Raw genomic sequence first — 18,509 nt, 5'->3', positions numbered from 1 at the left:
CTCTCTGTTTGCAGGTGACATGATACTATGTATAGAAAACCCTAAAGACTATCAATGAATCGTTAGAACTAATAAACGAATTCAGTAAAGTCACAGAATACGTAATCAGTACAGAAAAATCAGTTGCATGTCTGATAAATTATCAAAAAGAGAAGTAAAGATAATTACATCACAAAGAATAAAATACCTAGAAATAACTTTAAGGAGGTGAAAGCATTTGAAGAGGACACAAATAAATGGAAAGATGGTCTGTACTCCGGGACTGGAAGAATTAATTTGTTAAAGTGTTCCTTTTACCCAGAGCAATGTACAGATTCTGTGCAATCTCTATCAAGTCCCAGGAGCATTTTTTCACAGAAATAAAACAGTGCTAAAATTTGTATGGAACCAGAAAAGACTCTAAATAGTCAAAGCAATTTTGAGAATAAAGAATAAAGCTGGAGAAGTCGCGATGTCTGATTTCAGACTATACTACAACGCTATAGTGATCAAAACAGCACGGCACTGGCATGAAAATAGACGCGCGGATCAGTGGAACAGAACGCAGAGCTCAGCAGTGAACCCACGCCTATACGCTCAACTTAGGACCGAGGAACCGCCAATACACAACGGGGAGAGGACGGTCTCTCTGGTAAATGGTGTTGGGAAGACCGGACCACCTGTCTTACACTATACCCAGAAATCAACCCCAAATGTATTAAAGACCTGAACATAAACCCGAAGCTGCAAGTCTCCCAGGAGGAAACACAGGTACCGCCCCCTTTCACTTAGGCCTTGGCAGTGATTTTCTGGATTTCACAACGAAAGCAAAAATAAACAAGTGGGGCTACGTCAAACTGAGAAGCTTCTGCACAGTAAAGGAGACCATCAGCAATGTGAAGAGGCAGCCTACAGAATAGGATAAAATATTCGCAAACCATATATCCAAAATATATAGAGAACTCACGTAACTCAGTAGCAAAAAAAACAAAAAACAAAAAAAACAATTCAATTAAAAAATAGGCAGAGGAACCGAAGAGACATTTCTCCAAAGAAAACGTGCAGATGGCCAACAGGTATGTGAAAAAATATTCAGCATCACTAATCAGGGAGATGCAAACCCAAACCACAAACCTCACACCTGTCAGAATGGCCATCATCAAGAAATCAACATACAGCAGTGTCAGTGAGGATATGGAGAAAGGGGAACCCCCATGGCACTGATGGTGGGGTTGCAAATTGGTACAGCCACTGTGGAAAACAGTGTGGAGGCTCCTCAAGAAACTAAAAATAGAACTACTTTATGACCCAGCGATTTCACTGCAGAATATTTATTCAAAGGAAACAAAAACACTAACTCGAAAAGACATCTGCACCCCCAGATTCACTGTAGCATTTATAGTAGTTAAGACACGCACACAAGCAAACATCTGTCGATGGATGAACGGATAAAGAAATTGTGCAATCTGTGTACAATGGAATGTTATTCATCTGTAAAAAAAAACAAAACAAAACAAGGAAATCCTGCCATTCGAGATAGTAAATGGAGCTGGGAAAACATGGATGGACCTTGAAAGCATTTTCTAAGTGAAATAAGGCAGACAAAGACCATATGATCCCGCTTCTATGGGAACGTAGAAGACCCGGCTCATAGATACAGGTGGCCGAAGTAAAGTAAGTCCTGGAGAAGTAACATCCAGCGTTGTGACCATGGTTAATAATATTTGAAAGCTGAGCGGATAAGTGTGTGTGTAAAGTGTGTGTGTAATGTGCTTAAAGGGCTGTGTGTTGTCTGCTCTTCTGAGACGAGGTCGTTGGTGACCTTGGAGAGTGGCCTCTGGGCGCTCCTGCAAACATCTATGAAAGTCGCGTCCAGGGGATTTTGTGTGAACATTGGTTTCTTAATGCATTGTCTCTATTTGTACAAGCTTTGCCGCAGGAAGTCTCCAGACAGTTGTCCAAAGGTAAAATACGTTATTGCCATGACACCCTTGTCATCTCGTTTATGATGTTTATAGCGAAGATACGTAATGCTCATTTGCTTCACGAGGTGGGGAGATAGAAGACTCACTTGGTGTGTTTAACAGGTATTATAGTTAACTTTGGGAGAGAAGGAAAAAAGACACATACCAGGATTACGCAATGCTGAAAACCTGCCCTTTAGCCTGTCAACGGGCAGGACCACCACGTGTGCCAGTGGCGTCCGTGACCCCATGTGGTTTTATGTTGAGAGCTAACACGCAGGAGCTTCCTCCCAGCAGTAGATACTGGCCTCTGGGCAGGGACCACAGCTGTGCGAACGGGCGCCGGGACGCTGCCTTCCTTCCCTGCCGCCTCGTGTTAAAGTTATTTCCCCAACGAGAAGCTGCAGGAGCCGGGCAGGGGCGCAGAGGCTGGAGGCGCAGCGGGCCCGGGGGTGGCGTGTGGCAGCGCGCTCCAGAAATGGAGACTGGAAAAGGACAGAAACGCGTTTCCCAGTCAGCTCCTGGGCGGCAGCGCAGAGTTAAAAGCAGCCGGTTGAAACCCTCCCGCACCCTGGGTGCTGGGGAAGGCTCGCCGGATGCAGGATGCTGGCCCAAAGCCCGGCTTTCCATCTCGTTACTGATTATTGCGAAATTTTAATGAGAGCAATTTTTCAAGTGGCTCTGACTTTTTATGTAAGTAAGCTCCTTTGATAATACGTGTTTTCTGTCCAGAAATGTCGTTTTGGGATATGTTGTGTAATGGGTTCCGTTACTCGTCGTATCTGACTTTTCTGGTGGGTTTAGAAGAACCAGAGGATGGTGTGTCTCCAAGGCGGAGTGTCTCCCAAACGAACGCTGCCCTTCCTCCCCTCAGAACGAGCTGCCGGACACGCGTGCCAAGTTCCACGTGCTTTTCCTGTTCTTCGTGTCCACCATGTTCCTCGTCAGCGTCCTGTCGCTCTTCAGCTACCACTGCTGGCTGGTGGGGAAGAACAGGACGACCATAGGTAAGGCGCTCGGACGGGGCGGGCGAGTGCGAAGTCAGAGCGGGGCCGTGGGCGGGCGAGGAGCAGGTGTCCGGTGATCGTGTGTGAACGCTCACGGTGGCCGGCGGGGACAGTGGCCGCGTGTAGGTGTAGCGGCTCCTCGCGGTGTGCGTGAGGGCTGAGAGCTGGCCGCGCTTTACGAGCACGTAAAAACCGTTTCCCGCAGTCACGGTCCTAGGACATCCGCCTGGAGGACGGGGCGTGACGCGCACTGGCAGCAGCTCGCTGACTGCCGGGCCGGTCCTAAGCCACGCTCGCGGCTCCTCCGCAGCCGACGCGCCGTCTCTGCTCTCCCGGCCGCTGCCGGCCGTGCGACATGCGCGTCGCTGCCACCTTGGCCACTGTTGCCACTGGGACTCTGTACCGTGTCGCTGATGTCAGCATTCACCACGGCTTTTTCCTCGCTTATGGGAAGTTCAGGGCGTTCAGGCAGTGGACAGATGTCTCAACAGGCGGCGTGGATGGGAGCAGCACCGCGTGCTGCAGTGGCACAGACTCAGGTTGTCGTGGTGTCGCACGAAAAGGTGCAAGCCACGCATCTGCCCGGAGAACTGGGGGGCGGGACGGGGGCCTTGAGGGGGGCACTTGGAGACTTCCATTTCGGGGTCGTTTTGAGCTCGTGTCTCACTGAGTTACGACGCGCCCGCCCTGTGCCGCCCCCACCGTCTCTCCCGTCCCCTGGGCCTGAGCCCTTGCCTGCGGATACACGTCCCGATGCCCACCGGCTCTGCTGTTCGCAGTGTCCTGCCCTCTCCTCACCTTTAACCAGGTGACAGAATCAGCCCACACGCAGAGTCTAGCCCTTAAGGTCTTCCCCAACAGCTCAGAACTTAGAGATCGTACAGAGAGCAGGGTTCTTCTCGTCAGAGCCGCCGAGTCGGCGACGGGGCGCTAGTGCGCCCTCGTTCCGTCCACGCAGCGCCGGGGCTGGGGGGCCGCCAGCGGCTCTGGCCCGTGAGCGCTCCCCTCTCGTCTGCGGTCAGTGGACAGGCTCGGCCTCCGCCCCAGGTCCCCGGCTCCTCCTCCACGCTCCCCACGGCTCCCTCCGGGTTCTGTCCCCTGACGCTGTGTCACTGTCCTTAGATTATCCCCTCACCTTCTTCGTAACTGTCACCTGCATGCTTAGGCTGATTTCCCCACGTCAGAGAGCTTCTGTGGCCAGACAGCTGTCATGCCCCAAGCGGTGGCTCCTGAGACCAAGCCCCGACCTGTCCTTCAGCTAGGACCGAGGCCGAGAGGGTCAGCGTGACACGTCCGCCCTCCCGGCAGCCCGCTTTCCGTGCTCTGCCGTCTTCCTTCCCAGGTCACCAGCCCCCCGTTTTCCAGCCTGGTTCCATTTCCCACCCCCAGGCCAGACCCTGTAGTAAATGGGGTTCCTGACGGCGCCCTCCGCCGCGCCCGTCCGAGGCTGCAGCAGGCCACAGCGACCGGCACGCCTGCGGGCGCGAGGTCTCAGACCCCCACCGGGGCCCTGATCGGCCACCTCGTTGCCCGCGGCAGTTACTCCAGATCTCCTCCGTTCTCCCGTTTTCCCGCCCGCTCTGTGAGCCTCCCAGCAGCCCGAAGCGGCACGGGCGCGTTCTCCCTTCCCGCCTCGACACTCACCCAGACGCTTCTGCTTTCAAACCCGGCCCTGTCGCCCTCCAGCTTCTCCGGGCGAGATGTCTTCCCCGGTTTCTGAGGCTGGTCTTCAGAACCCTTCTAGAACTCTTCTAGAGGTGTCCATTTCTTCTAGAATTTTCCTTCATCGGTTTTTGCATTACTTTTCCGTATTACCGACCTGTCCCCATCGGTCTCTCCCTGGCCGCTTCTTATCCTTGGCTTCTAAAACATGCTGAAATGCACTCTATTTCTAAATAAAGAAGAAACGACTTTTCGTGAAACTGAAATTCTTCTCTGACCCTCACTCTACACCACGTCACAACCAAGCTCGAAAGGGCGGTCCTTACCCACCGTCTGCTTGCTCGCCGTCATCCACCGTGCGAGGTCACGCTCAGGTAGCGTCTCCATGCTGCACCTCCCCCCTCACCCCACGCATGCTCGTCCGTCACCCTGCGGTCCTGTAGGACCTGGCTCTCGGTGAGAATTTCATCTGCTTTACCCTCGGATCCCAAACACCTGGCCACATGCCATCGGGCACATATCGGAAGCTTAGAAGTAACGAATGCATGAAGCTGCAAGAGTTACAGCATTTTCAAAAAAGAGCAAGACATGCTGAACGTACTTCAGTAGACTTTCAATAATATTAGTTATTCTGACATTGTCATTTTATAAGGGTGATGAAATATCGAGGTGACATTTTTTCTTCCAAGATGTTTCAGAAATCTAATCATTACAAATGTATCCTTTATTTTAAATTACATTTATAGCTTTTGGTGTCAAAGATATAAAACAAGTTGGTACCATCATCTCTCCTATAATCTTAAATAGATGAACTTTTTTTTGTGTCCGCATGTGACAGAGTCATTCCGCGCACCCACATTTTCATACGGACCTGACGGAAATGGTTTCTCTCTTGGATACCGTAAAAACTGGAGACAAGTCTTTGGTGATGAAAAGAAATATTGGCTACTTCCAGTATTTTCAAGGTAATTTATAAAATGCAGGTCTCAAATTATGGAATTTGTGATGATCTACATCTCTGGTTTAGTGTCTTTAGGATTTAGAGAATATAGCACATGTGACATTCTTACCAGCCTTGAGGATGAAATCTCAGAAAGACTTGATTATATAAAATATTTTATTTTTTATGTTTTTTTTATTAGGGTAAAAATAATATTTCATTTTTTATGGTTTTTTTTTTAAAGGGCATGTATTCGAATGTAAAGTTGAAAAAAGATTCATGAAAAATAATCTTTTTCTTTAAAATGAAAATAAGTTGTTTGAAGCAGAGAATCATAAAATTTCGTACTTATTAACCGTATCAAAAGTTCCAGCACAGATTGTGTTCTGTTGTGTCTTAAATCAGACCCAACACACAGTGCAGGCTTCGCTCACCCCTCAATGAGAACCAGTGCTCCAGATGAGAGTTCCCCTTTCTCCCAGCCTTGGGCTGTCCATGCAAAAGTCCTTACGGAAAAGGAAAAACCGTTTGAAATTCAAGTCACACTTTTGCAGGTGTTGTGGGTTTTTTCCCTTAATTAACTGTATTGCTATTTTTTTTCCCAAAAATGACCTAATTGCCTCCATTCGAACATTTTTGCGTGCTATAGAAATCTGGACATTGCTTCCCTGCCATCTGGCTTTTTCCAGATGAGACGTCTGCAGTCACTCTTCTCTTCTTTACCTGACATGTCACGTGCCTTTTCCCTCCGGCTGCTTTGAAGGTTTTCTGTTTGTAATTCGTGTCCTGCGGTTTGATCATGATGTCCTTCCGTGTGGTCTCCTTCCTGTTCCTTGTGCTGAGGATTGGTGGAGCTTCTTGCATCTGTGATTTTACAGCTTTCATCAGATTTGGGAAATTTTTCAACCATTATTCCTTCAGCCGTTTCTTCCGCCCCCTCCCCTCAGTGCTGCAGGGCTCCCCGAGGCTGGCAGTCCCGCCACCGCGCAGTGGCCCCTGGCCGTGGGCGCGTCAGGCTTTTTGTGTGCCATCGCCATCGCCATCGCCATCGGAGAGGTCCCCATCTCTCCCCCGAGCTTTGTCCTTTGACTTCTGTATTGCAAGGTTTTCACGCTGACTGGTTGGAACACACGTTTATTTTTTAAGGTTATTTTCTCTAGACCTGGGGTCCCCAATCCCCGGGTCATGGACCAGTAGTGGTCTGTGGCCTGTTAGGAACTGGGCCGCACAGCAGGAGGTGAGGGGTGGACCAGCCACTCCCCAGCGCCAGCATCACCGCTTCAGCTCCGCCTCGGATCCTCAGGCGTTAGATTCTCATAGGGGCATCGGTCGCCGGTGCCAGGAAGGTTGGGGAACAGATATCAACATTAACAGGTTTTTTTTTCCCCCCTTAAAGATGTGGTTCCTTTATCTTCTGGCTTACATCGTTTGTGACAAGAAATCAGCCTCGCTCATTGTTTGTAAACTACTGTGTCTTTTCCTCCCCTCTGGCTACTTATAAGATATGTCTTTATCCGCAGTTTTAGGCAGTTTGATAGTGATGCTCCCCCCCTACCCCCGTGGTTTTCTTTGTGGTGTTATTGTCTCCGGGGTTCACTGCTTTTCTTAAATCCGATTTTATAGTTTTCGTCAGATTCGATTAACTGTCATCGCGTGTCCTCAGCTGTTTTCGCTGCCTGCTCCCACTCTTCCTGTGCCCCGCCCTCGTTTTTCAGATACTGTTAAATTGCCTGGTTGTGACTCACAGGCCACCCTGTCGTGTCCCTCCTCCACTTCCTCCTTTTTCTCTCTGCTTTGGGTTGGGCAGTGCCTGTCGCAGTTTAAAGTTCGTGAACCTTTCTTCCGTAATGTCCACTCTGCTGTTGAGCGAATGCAGTGAATTTTTCATTTCAGATATGATATTTTTCAGTTCTAGAAGTTCAATTTGGTTCTTTTTTTATATCTTACATCTTTCTTTTTGTTTTATCCACTTTTTCCGGCTAATTCAGAGCCATAATCACTGTTTCAAAGTCCTCATTTTGAGTTTTCATGGTCATTTCTAATTCTTTTTGGACTGATTTTCTCCCAGTTGTGTAGGGCATTTTCCTGCTGCATTTCATGCCGGTCATTCTATGTTGGGTCCTGCACATTTTGAATTCTTAGTGTGTAAAATCTTGTTTCCCTTTAAAGAATGTTGACTCTTGTCGTGGGACAGTTGAGTGTGTTGTGTTCTTTTTGCGGCTGGCTTCAAGCCTGACTAAGTTGGGTCTGGAGGTGCATTGTCCCTGGGGCACCTTTAGGTCTGCCGATGGGGGTGGGGGCAGAGGCCCCGCGGGGCCAGGTGCGGAGTTGGACCTCCGCTCTGGTCACTGGCGCATGGGAGGACCGCCGCGAGACCCGGCGCACTCCCGGCGCTCCCGGTGCGCTCCTGTCCCCATCACCCGGTCCAGAGACCCCAGTCCCCTGTGCCTGCTAGGCCGGTTGCCCGCCGCTGTGCCCAGCTGCGGGTGGTTTACGGCGGGGCGTCCGATCTGCTGCTTAATCCGCCTTGGCCGGAAGCGACGCCTCCGTTGTGCACAGCTCTGGGGGTTTTAGAATAGGAATGTGGCACATCTGTACCCACGTCAGAGGGTGGCCTTCGCGGGCACGGAGCCCTTCTGCTCACTGCTAGACCCAGAGCACTTAAGATAGCGCCCGGCACACTGTGCGCATCCCAGACCCGTGTTTCGCGAAGGCGGCCGCGGCCTGCCTGTGGGACCAACGTCTTGAATTTCACTCCGAGCCTCTATGATTTCTTAAATGACTGTGGTGAGCCGGTCAGTCAGCCAGATATTTGAATTCTTGTGTTTGAGGTATCGTACTTTTCATAGTCATGGGAGATAACTTTTTATTAAAGGATAATTGGCATACGCTATTATAGAAGATATGTTTTTAAATATATGTAAATTGTAAGAGAGAATGGTTTATTTTCAATAGAGGCTAATCGACCTTAAGAAGCCTTAGGAATTATCCTCTGAAGTGACAAGTTATGATAATTTCTTTGTACCATGCCTCTGAAAAATGGGAGTTAATATTCGCTTTGTGGCAAAACCGCTTTGACTTGCTTCGGTGTGATTTAAGTTATTACTGTTTTATTTGCAGTTTGGGCGACGGCTGCAGTTTCCCAACGCGCCTCGTGGGGATGGACCCAGAACAAGCTTCTGTCACAGCTCAGGACGAGTGTGCCAGAAGGTGCGCTTCCTGCCATGCAGCCTGTCAGTGCTCGTCAGGAAGCAAAGCGCACACGCGTGCCATCGTGCACGTCTGACGGAGACACACGCTAGCGACTTAGCGAGCCAGCACAGCTGGGAGAGGAGAGATGCCGCTGAGGGTTAATGCGGTGACATATGTCTGATTACATGTGATACTGTCGTGTAACACATACGCTTAGGTAACAAGCATCCGTGCCCAACGTGCTTAGAATAGCCACCTAAACCAGACACGTTTGAGAGTAAGAAAGAGAACGCTGGCCCTTCCTAGTTGTCCCAGGACAGTCACTTAGGACTGGGACTGTCTGGGTAAACTAGGCAGCAGGGCCACCTAAGGGTGCTGCGTCTTCCCAGGGACTAAGATTCTCTTTCAAGATTGGATTATATTGGTTTATGTCGGTTCTATTTTTCAAAGAAAGTAGTCATTGTTCTGTTCACCAGTTTATTTTGATAAAACATTTTAATGGCAGTGTGAAAATATTAATGAGAATTCAGAAGCACAAGTATAAAGTTTACTCTCATTCATCTCGGAGGCCTCTTCTCCGTATTTACGAGGCAAGCGGGCTGGTTCGTGCGTTCAGAGACACCGTTTGTTCTAAATGAACCGGTAAAGAAGACAGAGATGCTCTGTCCAAGTGAAGCCTCTGGGACCTGCGACAGCAGTTAGTTGTAGGGGGCAGGGGCGCAAAGCCCCCGCTGCATGTTTGCAGTGGAGGAGCCGGCCTTGGAGCCGGGACCCTCAGGTCCTCGGCCCGGAGCGCTAACACTTAACTTACGCGGGTTTGAACACAGCCCAGAACACTCTGAGCCCGCTTGCAGCTCTGTAAAGCGGAGTACCCACACCTGCCTCCAGGGGTCACTGCGGAGGCTGCGGTAATGTGCCGCAGGCCGAGCGCAGGGCCTGGGCCTCACGGGCAGGACGTGCCCAGCTCCTTCCTCCTCTTTTGGCCTGTCCTCGCTCTCCTCGGTCTGGTAGCTGGAAAAGTAAGTCCGCGCTGAATCACCAAATCATTTTTTCCCTTTAGATCTAAGCTGCAGAGGTAGAAAGCAGAAAACTTGGGAAATGACAGGTAATTTTCTGTCCTGGCTAGGGACATAGGCCCTCACTTGTCCTTGCGCTACTTATGGCTGTTGATTAACACAGGTTCAGGATGTTTCAGGCCGGCCTCTGACGCTTTTCCTTTCGCCTGTGATTTTTGATTTCGTTGCCAGTGCCAAGTTCAGTCTTGGGTCTAGCGGGCTGTTCAGCAGGAGGGGCATCTTTTTCTTTTGGAACTAGGCTGACAGCTTATGAGCCGCCCTCACAGATTTAGGAGAAGGAATACTAATTTGCTGCTTATTAATCGAATATTCATAATTGAGCGTTCAACCATTTACTAAATTATTTACTCTTCTTTGCAGTATTGGCTCAAACCAGCCCTTCCCTGTCAAACCGCTTAGTGAGTCGAAAAACCGACTGCTGGAGGCCGAGTCTGCGTGGGCCGGGAACGGGTCCGAAGACGCAGGCAGACCAGGTAACGTGGCACGGGCGCTCACCGTGGAAGATGCCAGATTTAATACACGTACAAAAATCAGAATAATGACGCCTTTTAGAATACTAACATGTGGAACTTTTAATGAGATGCATACACAGGGTGTTACTGTTTACTGGTAGCTTTCACGGAAAGGGGGTTGAGCGAGGCAGTGTGCTGCTACAGCTCTGTTTTGTTCTGTTCACAGTTAGGTTTTTTGTTTTTTTTTTTGGTTGGTACCCAGCCACGTATTTCTTTACCTTGGACGTACAAAGTAATTTTGGCATAATATTCTAAATAAAATTTAAACAAGGTTATTCTTTAGGGTCCTAGCTTTTGCTTATTTGGAAATAATGTTTTGAAAAGCTGTCTGATTAAGAAAAGTGTACTTGAGTAGATTTTAACCTTTTCTTCATGATCCTTGACCATTTCCTGAATTACGGGTGTACGGTGGAGCAGCCAATAAAGCAGAAGGGGCCGTGAGCAGCGAGCATCGCAGCCTGGGGGAGATCTGTGGCAGCTCCTACTAGTAATAGCATCGTCGTAATCTTCTTGCACTGTAGAAAAGTAATTTGGACGTTCAGGTCACTTCGTGCTGACTCTAGGAAATACCCTAAAACTTGAAAACTTGCTGTCAGAATTTCGGGCTCGCGCGTCCTTTGAGACGTCAGCAGCGTTTCAGTTACTGGGCAGCAGCGCGGCCAGGGTCTTCATGGGGCTGGTGGCCCTTGCCCAGCATCCAGGTCCTCAGCGGGCGACGTGCTCATTGGACGTCCAGTGCTCAGCGCTCCTTCCCTGCCTTCCCGGGTCTGTGGGAAGACAAGTGGTCAGCGCCAAGACAAGTGGTCAGCGCCATGAGCCTGTTTGGTGTTCGCTGCAATCATCAATGTTGCTGTTTAGCCAGAAACTTAACACTCATTTTTGTCATATCATATACACTTATGTGCTTACAGGGACACATAACCATGTCACAGTGGCAATAGGAAATTAGGTACCACTTGTCCATAACTAAGCAGTTGACAGAGGCAGGCAAGACGGTGCAAAGGTAATTTCCTTGAACGAATGCAGTTTGTTTGCATATTTTATCATCTCGAAATTCACAATCCCAATTTTTACTCTTTCAGTTGTATCAGCAGAATTAGGTAATTCAGGAAAGGCTGGATGGTGTCACCCTAAATCCCATTTCCTTACCTGTCCCAGCACAAGCTTAGTGAGTATTCGTTGGTAGACTCATGAAACTGATAAAAATTGTGTAGGATTGGTGTATGGACAACTGACCTTTGTGTTAATGAGTTTAAGGAGAAAAGGTGACTTTGGGCCGTTGTTGAAATCTGATCCAGAGCAGAGAGTAGCTGAAGGCTGAGCAGATGGAGGTGGCCGGCGGCAGGGCCACATCTGCACTGTGCCAGGCGGGGCCTCCTGATGCCGGAGACGGAGCAGCTGTCTGCGTGGTCAGGAGCCAGCGCGGTGGCTCTGCGGCCTCCCGTGAGGATGCCCTGTGTCCGGAACCCGGCCCGACACTCCCGGAGCCTGAGGCGCGGCCACTCCGCGGACGGGGTGCGCGGCCCCGCTTCGCTGCCACCCGAGAAGCTGCTGCTGAAGGCGCAGGGACTGTGGCTGTGGGCGCCACACCCCCACGGCGACTCCCAAGGCCTGGGCCTTGCGGGGTCGGCAGGTGTCGACAGCAGGGTGCTCCGACAGCCACTGGGAAATGCCGTCGCCTGCGCCAGTGGAAGAGGGCCAGCGACATCCCCACCTCCCTGCTCACTGCCGTCTCATTCCACTAGCGGCTTTACACCGTGGCCCGCAGAAGCAGTTAATCATTTTGTTTTCAAAAATGTAAAAGCAAGTTTTAAGCAATAACTCGATTGTTTCTGTTTTTATAGGTTTATAAAGACATGTTATGGACTGCTATTTTCAGTATTATTTGCAAGAAAATGATCAGTGGAATGAAAAAATTGAAGTATAACAGAAGATATATATTTTTTTCAAAACGGAAGCCTTCATACAGATCGCGGGGTCCACGGACTGCCAAGCGGGAAGACGCCTTAATCTCACATCAGCCAACAGCGGCTTACAGCCACAGAAGTGACTGACTGGCCCTTTGCAAATAACACGTGCCTGTGATGAGATGCCCACAGCAGCCGCCTATCGCGTTCACATGGCATGTCTATTTTTTTAATACCCAAGTTACGGTATCAGACTTCTTTCTTACGGTCCATATAAATTTTCACTCCTGAAACGTAAGAAAAACTTGTCTTAAGTGAAGTACATCTAGGGCAGTTTGGTGGCTGAAAGTGAATAATAAATCAAAACGACTGTTGCTTATACTGTGTAAGGAAAAGAAAGGAACTGCTTTTTTTACAACTGGGTGTTTGCTAATTCATAATTACTGTTTTAAACTTTCAACATTTTTAATACAGATTTTTTTTTATTGTTGGCTATACAATAACACTCAGCAGGATTAGGATACCTAAATACGATGATTTAAGACCTGGAGCACATTTGTGTAATTCATCGAAGGCTTAGTGAAGCATTGTGCCCAAGGCTTAAAGAAAATTTAGCAGTTTAAGAAATATTTTCATTTCTCCCTGCTTTTAGGTTACTTTTGTTGTTGAATTTTCATGACCGTAGGTCAGGGAGACACAGATGCATGTGCTGTAGAGATACTGGACTCAGTAGGAACAGGTAGAAGTGGCTAAAAGAAAAATAAAGAGAACAGGCAGGCTCCCAAGGTGTGTAGAGGTGATGTGCTGTTGAATCAAATTTCAGTTTAGGAGATGATGAAAAATTACTCTGAAACTTCACAGCGAGGCTATAAACAGCTCAATCAGTGACTTCAAAGGCAATTTAAACTAAAGTGAAACTGTCAAGCATAATGCTGCTCTCAGGAAAGACAGTCTAACCTGAGTCGTCATTTAAAACTTCAAGTCTCTGAAAGGCAGTTTCCGCTCTTAGATGCAAAATACTAAAGCTGACATTCTAACAGCAGCCTCTTTCTGCCGAGTTAGATACATATCCTCTTTTCCTTTTGAAATCCAGTCTAAGTGGCAAGAATTGTTGCATTAATTCTAAAGAGAAATATAGTATCTTGTAAAGGAGTAACAATGTAGAAATGTCAATCCTTGTTTATAGTGTTCAAATACACACACAAAACAATGTGATTTGCTGCCAGTAGTGGATAGAGATAAGTTTTAACCAGCATCTGTGAAGTACCAACGGTTATAGTTTTCCTCTCTGTAGGATGGGACCGATGTGGGGGCGGGGGCGGGGAGCGGTTAGGGATGATGGGCTGGATGACCTCTAACATTATTCGATTTCTGATTTTGCAAAAATAACCTTAGTTTTCATTCATCCAACAAATATTTTTAGAGTGCTTTCTGCATGCCAAACAATATACAAGGGATAACTCTCTACTCAAATGTCACATAAACTTTCTGCTCAACTATTCCAGTTTTTCCGTTTATAGGATTTATCTAATTCCATTGGTTAATACTAATATTAGATTTTAAGAGGAAGTAACTTTCCCCCATGAACCAAAGGAATGTGTTAGCTTTGAAAATGTAGTTTGGAATACTATCATATGGATTCTTCCACCTTTATTCTAACTGTAGTCTTAATAATCTTGATTCTGGAAAACCCTTAAGTATGAGAATTCAGGGATACCAATTACCAACCAAAATGATCACTTCAGTTTGGCAGCTTATATATTACAAGGAAATAGTAAATGTTTAAATTTACTACTTTCAGAAGTGTTCTCCTGGGACCGTTATGAGTATTTCTACATTTAGATCAAAGGATTTGCATGCACCTAACAACCAATGAGACCTAATTTTCCCCTTCAATGTATCCGGGCACTTTTGTGGTGTTGTAATCTTTCTCAGTTCTTTTAATTCCTGTTAATTAACGTCAGCTTTAATAGCATAGTAAACACCTTTTCAGAAATTTTCAGTTAACACCTTTTAAAGCCAACATTTTGCCACATTCTGAATACCGTTTGGCTGAGTTTACTCATAGGCCCCGTTCAGCAGGGGCCTCCAGGTGGCTTGGGGACCGGGGAAAGGCTGCCTGTTTGCTATTGCACCTGGTATTGATTAGTGCTGTCACTCTGTGGGGAGAAAGGTCAAAATGAAGCCCTGGGAGAATTTATTAGAACCATCTATGGCCTTTCAAATGTGTGAACAGGTGTGATATTTAAGGAAAATCAAATCGAACTTCAGGTCTTGCCACTGCCATTAAAAAACAAAGTGACCGGAGACTCGGTTTTACCTGGGCACAAACTTACTTGAATATTCAGTAGCCGAGGCATCCGACCAGTGTCCCCTTGCCAGGGGCAGCTGTGGTAGAGTCGTCCTTAAACAGGGACACGTTTACAGAGTTTAGATTCGTCTTTACACACGGATGATTTTTTAAGTCTTTTTACATATTTAATGGTTATGATTCAATGTGTCATAATTTAACTGCAAGGTTAGTTTAAATCAAATATGCAATGTTTACTTGAATTTTATTTCTCTTAGAAAGCAGATTTTGACTTTGTTTACAGGGTTGTTTAAATTCAGGATTATCTGACGAGGTTTCCATTCAGTAATGTTTAAAGTACGTGTATATTAAGGGCTTGGTGTTAGGATCTGCATATTCGGGGCACTGACCACACACGCAGTGAATTACCAGATGTCTAGCTTTTGATCTAGGACTAGCACTGCTATCGATGAAAAGTATTTTTAATCTGTTATTAAGAAATTAATCATATTTTTGCATTTCAGCCAACATAAAGACCATAATAATCTCTAATAATCTCTAAGCTATAGCTAATATGTAAACCTGAAATCCGTGTTTCATATAATCTGAACTGTATTTTCCAATTTAAATTAAAAATGCAATATAGATTCAGAAAGTTCCATATTTTTCTAACGAGTTCACTTTATATTTTGTTGGGTTGTATGAAGAATCAAGGATTTGTATTTGTATTAAAAGTTTGAGAAAGCTGGTAGTTGAGTTCATTATATTTGTACATGACTGCAGATGGGTCTATGCCCATTTAAAAGAAAAGATGGATGCTATTTTAAAGTGATCTTCAATGTTTTTATATAAACAGATTTGAAACAGTTTACTGGAGTTGTCTTTGCTATCCAGTCCCGTAGGTCTTCTGTTTGCTTCTCAGGAGTGTCCCCCTGGACCATGACTGAATGCTCACCCTTTGCTTTGTCCACTGGATGGTCTAATCCACCTTAACATAAAGGCTGAATGAACATTCTAAACTTTTTTCAAAGATCATAAGTTACTGTATTAATAAACAAAAGTAAAATACTGTATTTGAACAGTTTTTTGTTGTTGTACAAAGTGCTATTTACCAAATGAGAGAATGACTATTATTTTGTCAAAAATCTGGTAAAATAGGGACATGGTTCCATAGTGTAGCGGTGAGCACGTCTGCTTTACACGCAGAAGGTCCTGGGTTCGCGCCCCAGTGAAGCCACGGTCCATGGTCTACGGCCACGCCGCCCTGAACAAGCCCGATGTCTGATCTCGGAAGGTAAGCAGGGTCCGGCCTGGTCAGTACTTGGATGGGAGACCACCTAGGAAGACCGGGTGCTATAAAAAAAAAAAAAAATCTGGTAAAGTAGTGTTTAGAGAAAGGTCTGGCTAACAGTTTGGGTGACCATATCTAAGGTATCATTTAAGTTGTCAGTAACAGTATAGTCTTCCTAGGCTGGACTAGGTGCTTTCTTCAGAAAGGTTTTAGCTTAGTTTTTACTGACATAATTTTCAATTCAGAAGTCACTTTTGGATGGTAGACGTTTGAAACACTGAAAGTTGAATTGCAGCTCTCAAGATGCTGAGTGATTTCATCTTTTATGGCGTTTGTGTTCCAGTTCCCTTGCCAAGTGCTGGCTTTGACGGGCGGTGCTGCTGAGTGAAGGGAGAGCCTGAGGTGGGGCTCTGGGCCCCAGGAACCAGCAGAGGCCAGTAGGGTCGAAGCAATCCCGCCCCCACCCCAATTCAGAGCACTGTTTGGGGCAGGGAGGAGGATTAACTAGGAAATGGCCAGAAGGCCACTGTGATGCGTCGCATGGCCTTAGTTGTCTCATTTCTCACGAGCTAGCTCTTCAGGACTGCTCTCAAGCGCTGAGAGATGCTGGCGCCTGTGGGACAGGTTCCACGGGTGTTAACAATGCTGTGAGGTGGTGTCACTGTCCCTAACCTTTGGCGCCTCTCATCTGGTGTGTGCCGGCGAGCCGAGTGTTCTGATTCATGGCATCCTGTTCTTTACCCTAGAATGTCCCCTCCCTGCCCATTTTCTTCCCCGCCCCTCGGATAATTCTCTTCATCCAGGATTTCCAACTCTTGTAGCACCCCCAGGGCCTGTCACTGTCCCCAGGGCCTTCAAAACAGCTGAGCACCTCCGTGCTGCCTGGAGCACTGTTTCCAGGATGGATTTCATTTTGCCCGTATTGGTTACACTTAACTTGCACGTCAGCTCACTAGGTTATAAATTCTTGAGACTTTTTCTTTGTACTAGCTGCCCACAAACGAGTTCAGAAAAGAACTGCAGTAATGAATTTCATGTTCCTCAGATTTGGTATCTGTTGTGTTACCTAAGTTCTCAAAAGTGGGCACCACAGCCTTTAAAATTATCCCAAAGTTGAAAAACATCAGTCAACTATCACACTTTTTAGTGGAAATATACATTTATGGGGCAGTATCTCTGACAATACCATTCTCAAATGCCCACATTCTTTGACCTATAAGGTTCTATTTTTAGGAGTTTTGTAGGTTGGCTTTTGCGTTATGAGCAATAACTATCAGGATATTCGCTGCAGTACTGTTTGAAACAACGAAGGACTGGAAACAACATCCCACCCACGTTTACAGCTGTGTGTGCGGGAGACACTGAACTACGAAGGGGGTCGCCTGCAGAGAGGAAGACAGGCAAGCGATGGGTCACAGTCCACCGAGTGCCCTCTCATGCGATTTGTTTTCATCCTACGTGCACATGTTGTAAAAACAAAAAACAGTGCCTCAGACGTTCCTACGGATCGGTGGCAGAAGAGGTTGGTTGACATGAAGATGCACCAATGTGCTAGCCACTTGGAGAAAAGTCGCTTCGCATCTCACATTAAATTCCAGAAGGCTCTTGCACTGAAACATTAGAAAATGAAAACAAATGTACTGCAAGAAAAGATGAGTAAAGGGTTTTATAATGGCATAGGACAGGCATTTATTTCTAGGTAGGCATGCTGCTGCTGCTAAAACATTTGAGTACATGAAAATTTAGGAGAAAACTAGCATCAATGGGAAAAAATGGAGACAGAACAAGAAAGCCACAGGAAATGAGAATGATGAATCACACAGCAAGGAAAATGATGCTCAGCTTTGTTGAAGAAACGTAAGTAGAATCAGCAATGAGATTATCTTTGTCCGACAGGCCCTGGCCAGTGCTGGTGAGGGTGTGGGCAAAGCGGTGTCTTTAGTGGGAGTGTAAAGGGCTCAGCTGTAACAAGAAGTAATTTGGCAGTGTGTGTTTCTCTGTGCTTAACTGCAGGCACTCCCCCACCCCACCCCGACCTTTAGAAGTGGGAGAGATGCAGGTGTGGTGTGGGCAGAGCAAGTCTGTCTGGTCTTTGGCCCAGTTCCTGAAGCCCTCACAGCTTCTTAGATGGTCAGGGCGCTAGAAGTATCTTCTGTTCTAACGAGCTGACCAGGTGGGCTCCAGAGTGACTCGGGTGCCGGCCAGTTTTTCTAGAAAAAGGCGAGGGCCTTGGGATTTTCAGTGGCACCCCGTCCTTGGGGCGGGCTGGAAATGGAGTTACTCATGGACGAAACCCTGGAGAAAGCCCGCCAGCCCCAGTAACTCTCATCGTGGGGTGGGTCCAGAGCCCTCTGACTGGCAAACACGTGCACACCAGGAAGGTGTGCCTGACCCCACGAGACATCTCCAGGCTCGGGGCCCTCCACCTGCCCCTGCACCTCCATCTGGCTGTTCCAGACAACTGATCAAAGCTGAGGAGTGGGTTGCGGGAACCTCTGATTTGCAGTCAAACAGAAGTTGTGGGTAACCTGGGACCTAGATACAACTCACATCTGAGGTGAGAAGAGGGGGAGCCGTCTCATGGGACTGAGCCCTTTAAACCTGCGGAGCTGTTTCTGTGTCCCCACGGACGGTGTCAGAGTGAACTGAATTGTAGGCCAGCCAGGTGGTGTCACGGAGAATTGCTTGG

General features: G+C 47.3%; 1 protein-coding gene across 2 annotated transcripts in view; it reads left to right on the top strand.

Annotated features, from left to right (window-relative positions):
- The window catches only part of ZDHHC20 (zDHHC palmitoyltransferase 20), a 42,313-nt gene extending 26,711 nt beyond the window's left edge, over positions 1 to 15,602 (top strand). Inside the window, exons 8-13 of one of the 2 annotated variants that reach the window (XR_005652909.1) lie at positions 2,818 to 2,950; positions 5,451 to 5,577; positions 8,673 to 8,762; positions 9,805 to 9,849; positions 10,181 to 10,293; positions 12,177 to 15,602. Coding sequence is in view for 1 of the 2 variants with exons in the window: in XM_039863268.1 (XP_039719202.1) it covers positions 2,818 to 2,950; positions 5,451 to 5,577; positions 8,673 to 8,762; positions 10,181 to 10,293; positions 12,177 to 12,184 (471 nt within the window). In the remaining variant the exon portion in view is untranslated. The remainder of the gene's footprint in view (positions 1 to 2,817; positions 2,951 to 5,450; positions 5,578 to 8,672; positions 8,763 to 9,804; positions 9,850 to 10,180; positions 10,294 to 12,176) is intronic. The other variant, XM_039863268.1, reaches the window with a different exon arrangement.
- Positions 15,603 to 18,509: the final 2,907 nt, after the last annotated feature.

This window comes from Pteropus medius, unplaced genomic scaffold (assembly GCF_902729225.1).
Source record: "Pteropus medius unplaced genomic scaffold, Ma_sr-lr_union100, whole genome shotgun sequence".
NCBI classification, from domain to species: domain Eukaryota; kingdom Metazoa; phylum Chordata; class Mammalia; order Chiroptera; family Pteropodidae; genus Pteropus; species Pteropus medius.
The sequence above is the reverse complement of the archived record's forward strand: the minus strand, read 5'-3'. Positions and strand labels throughout refer to the sequence as shown.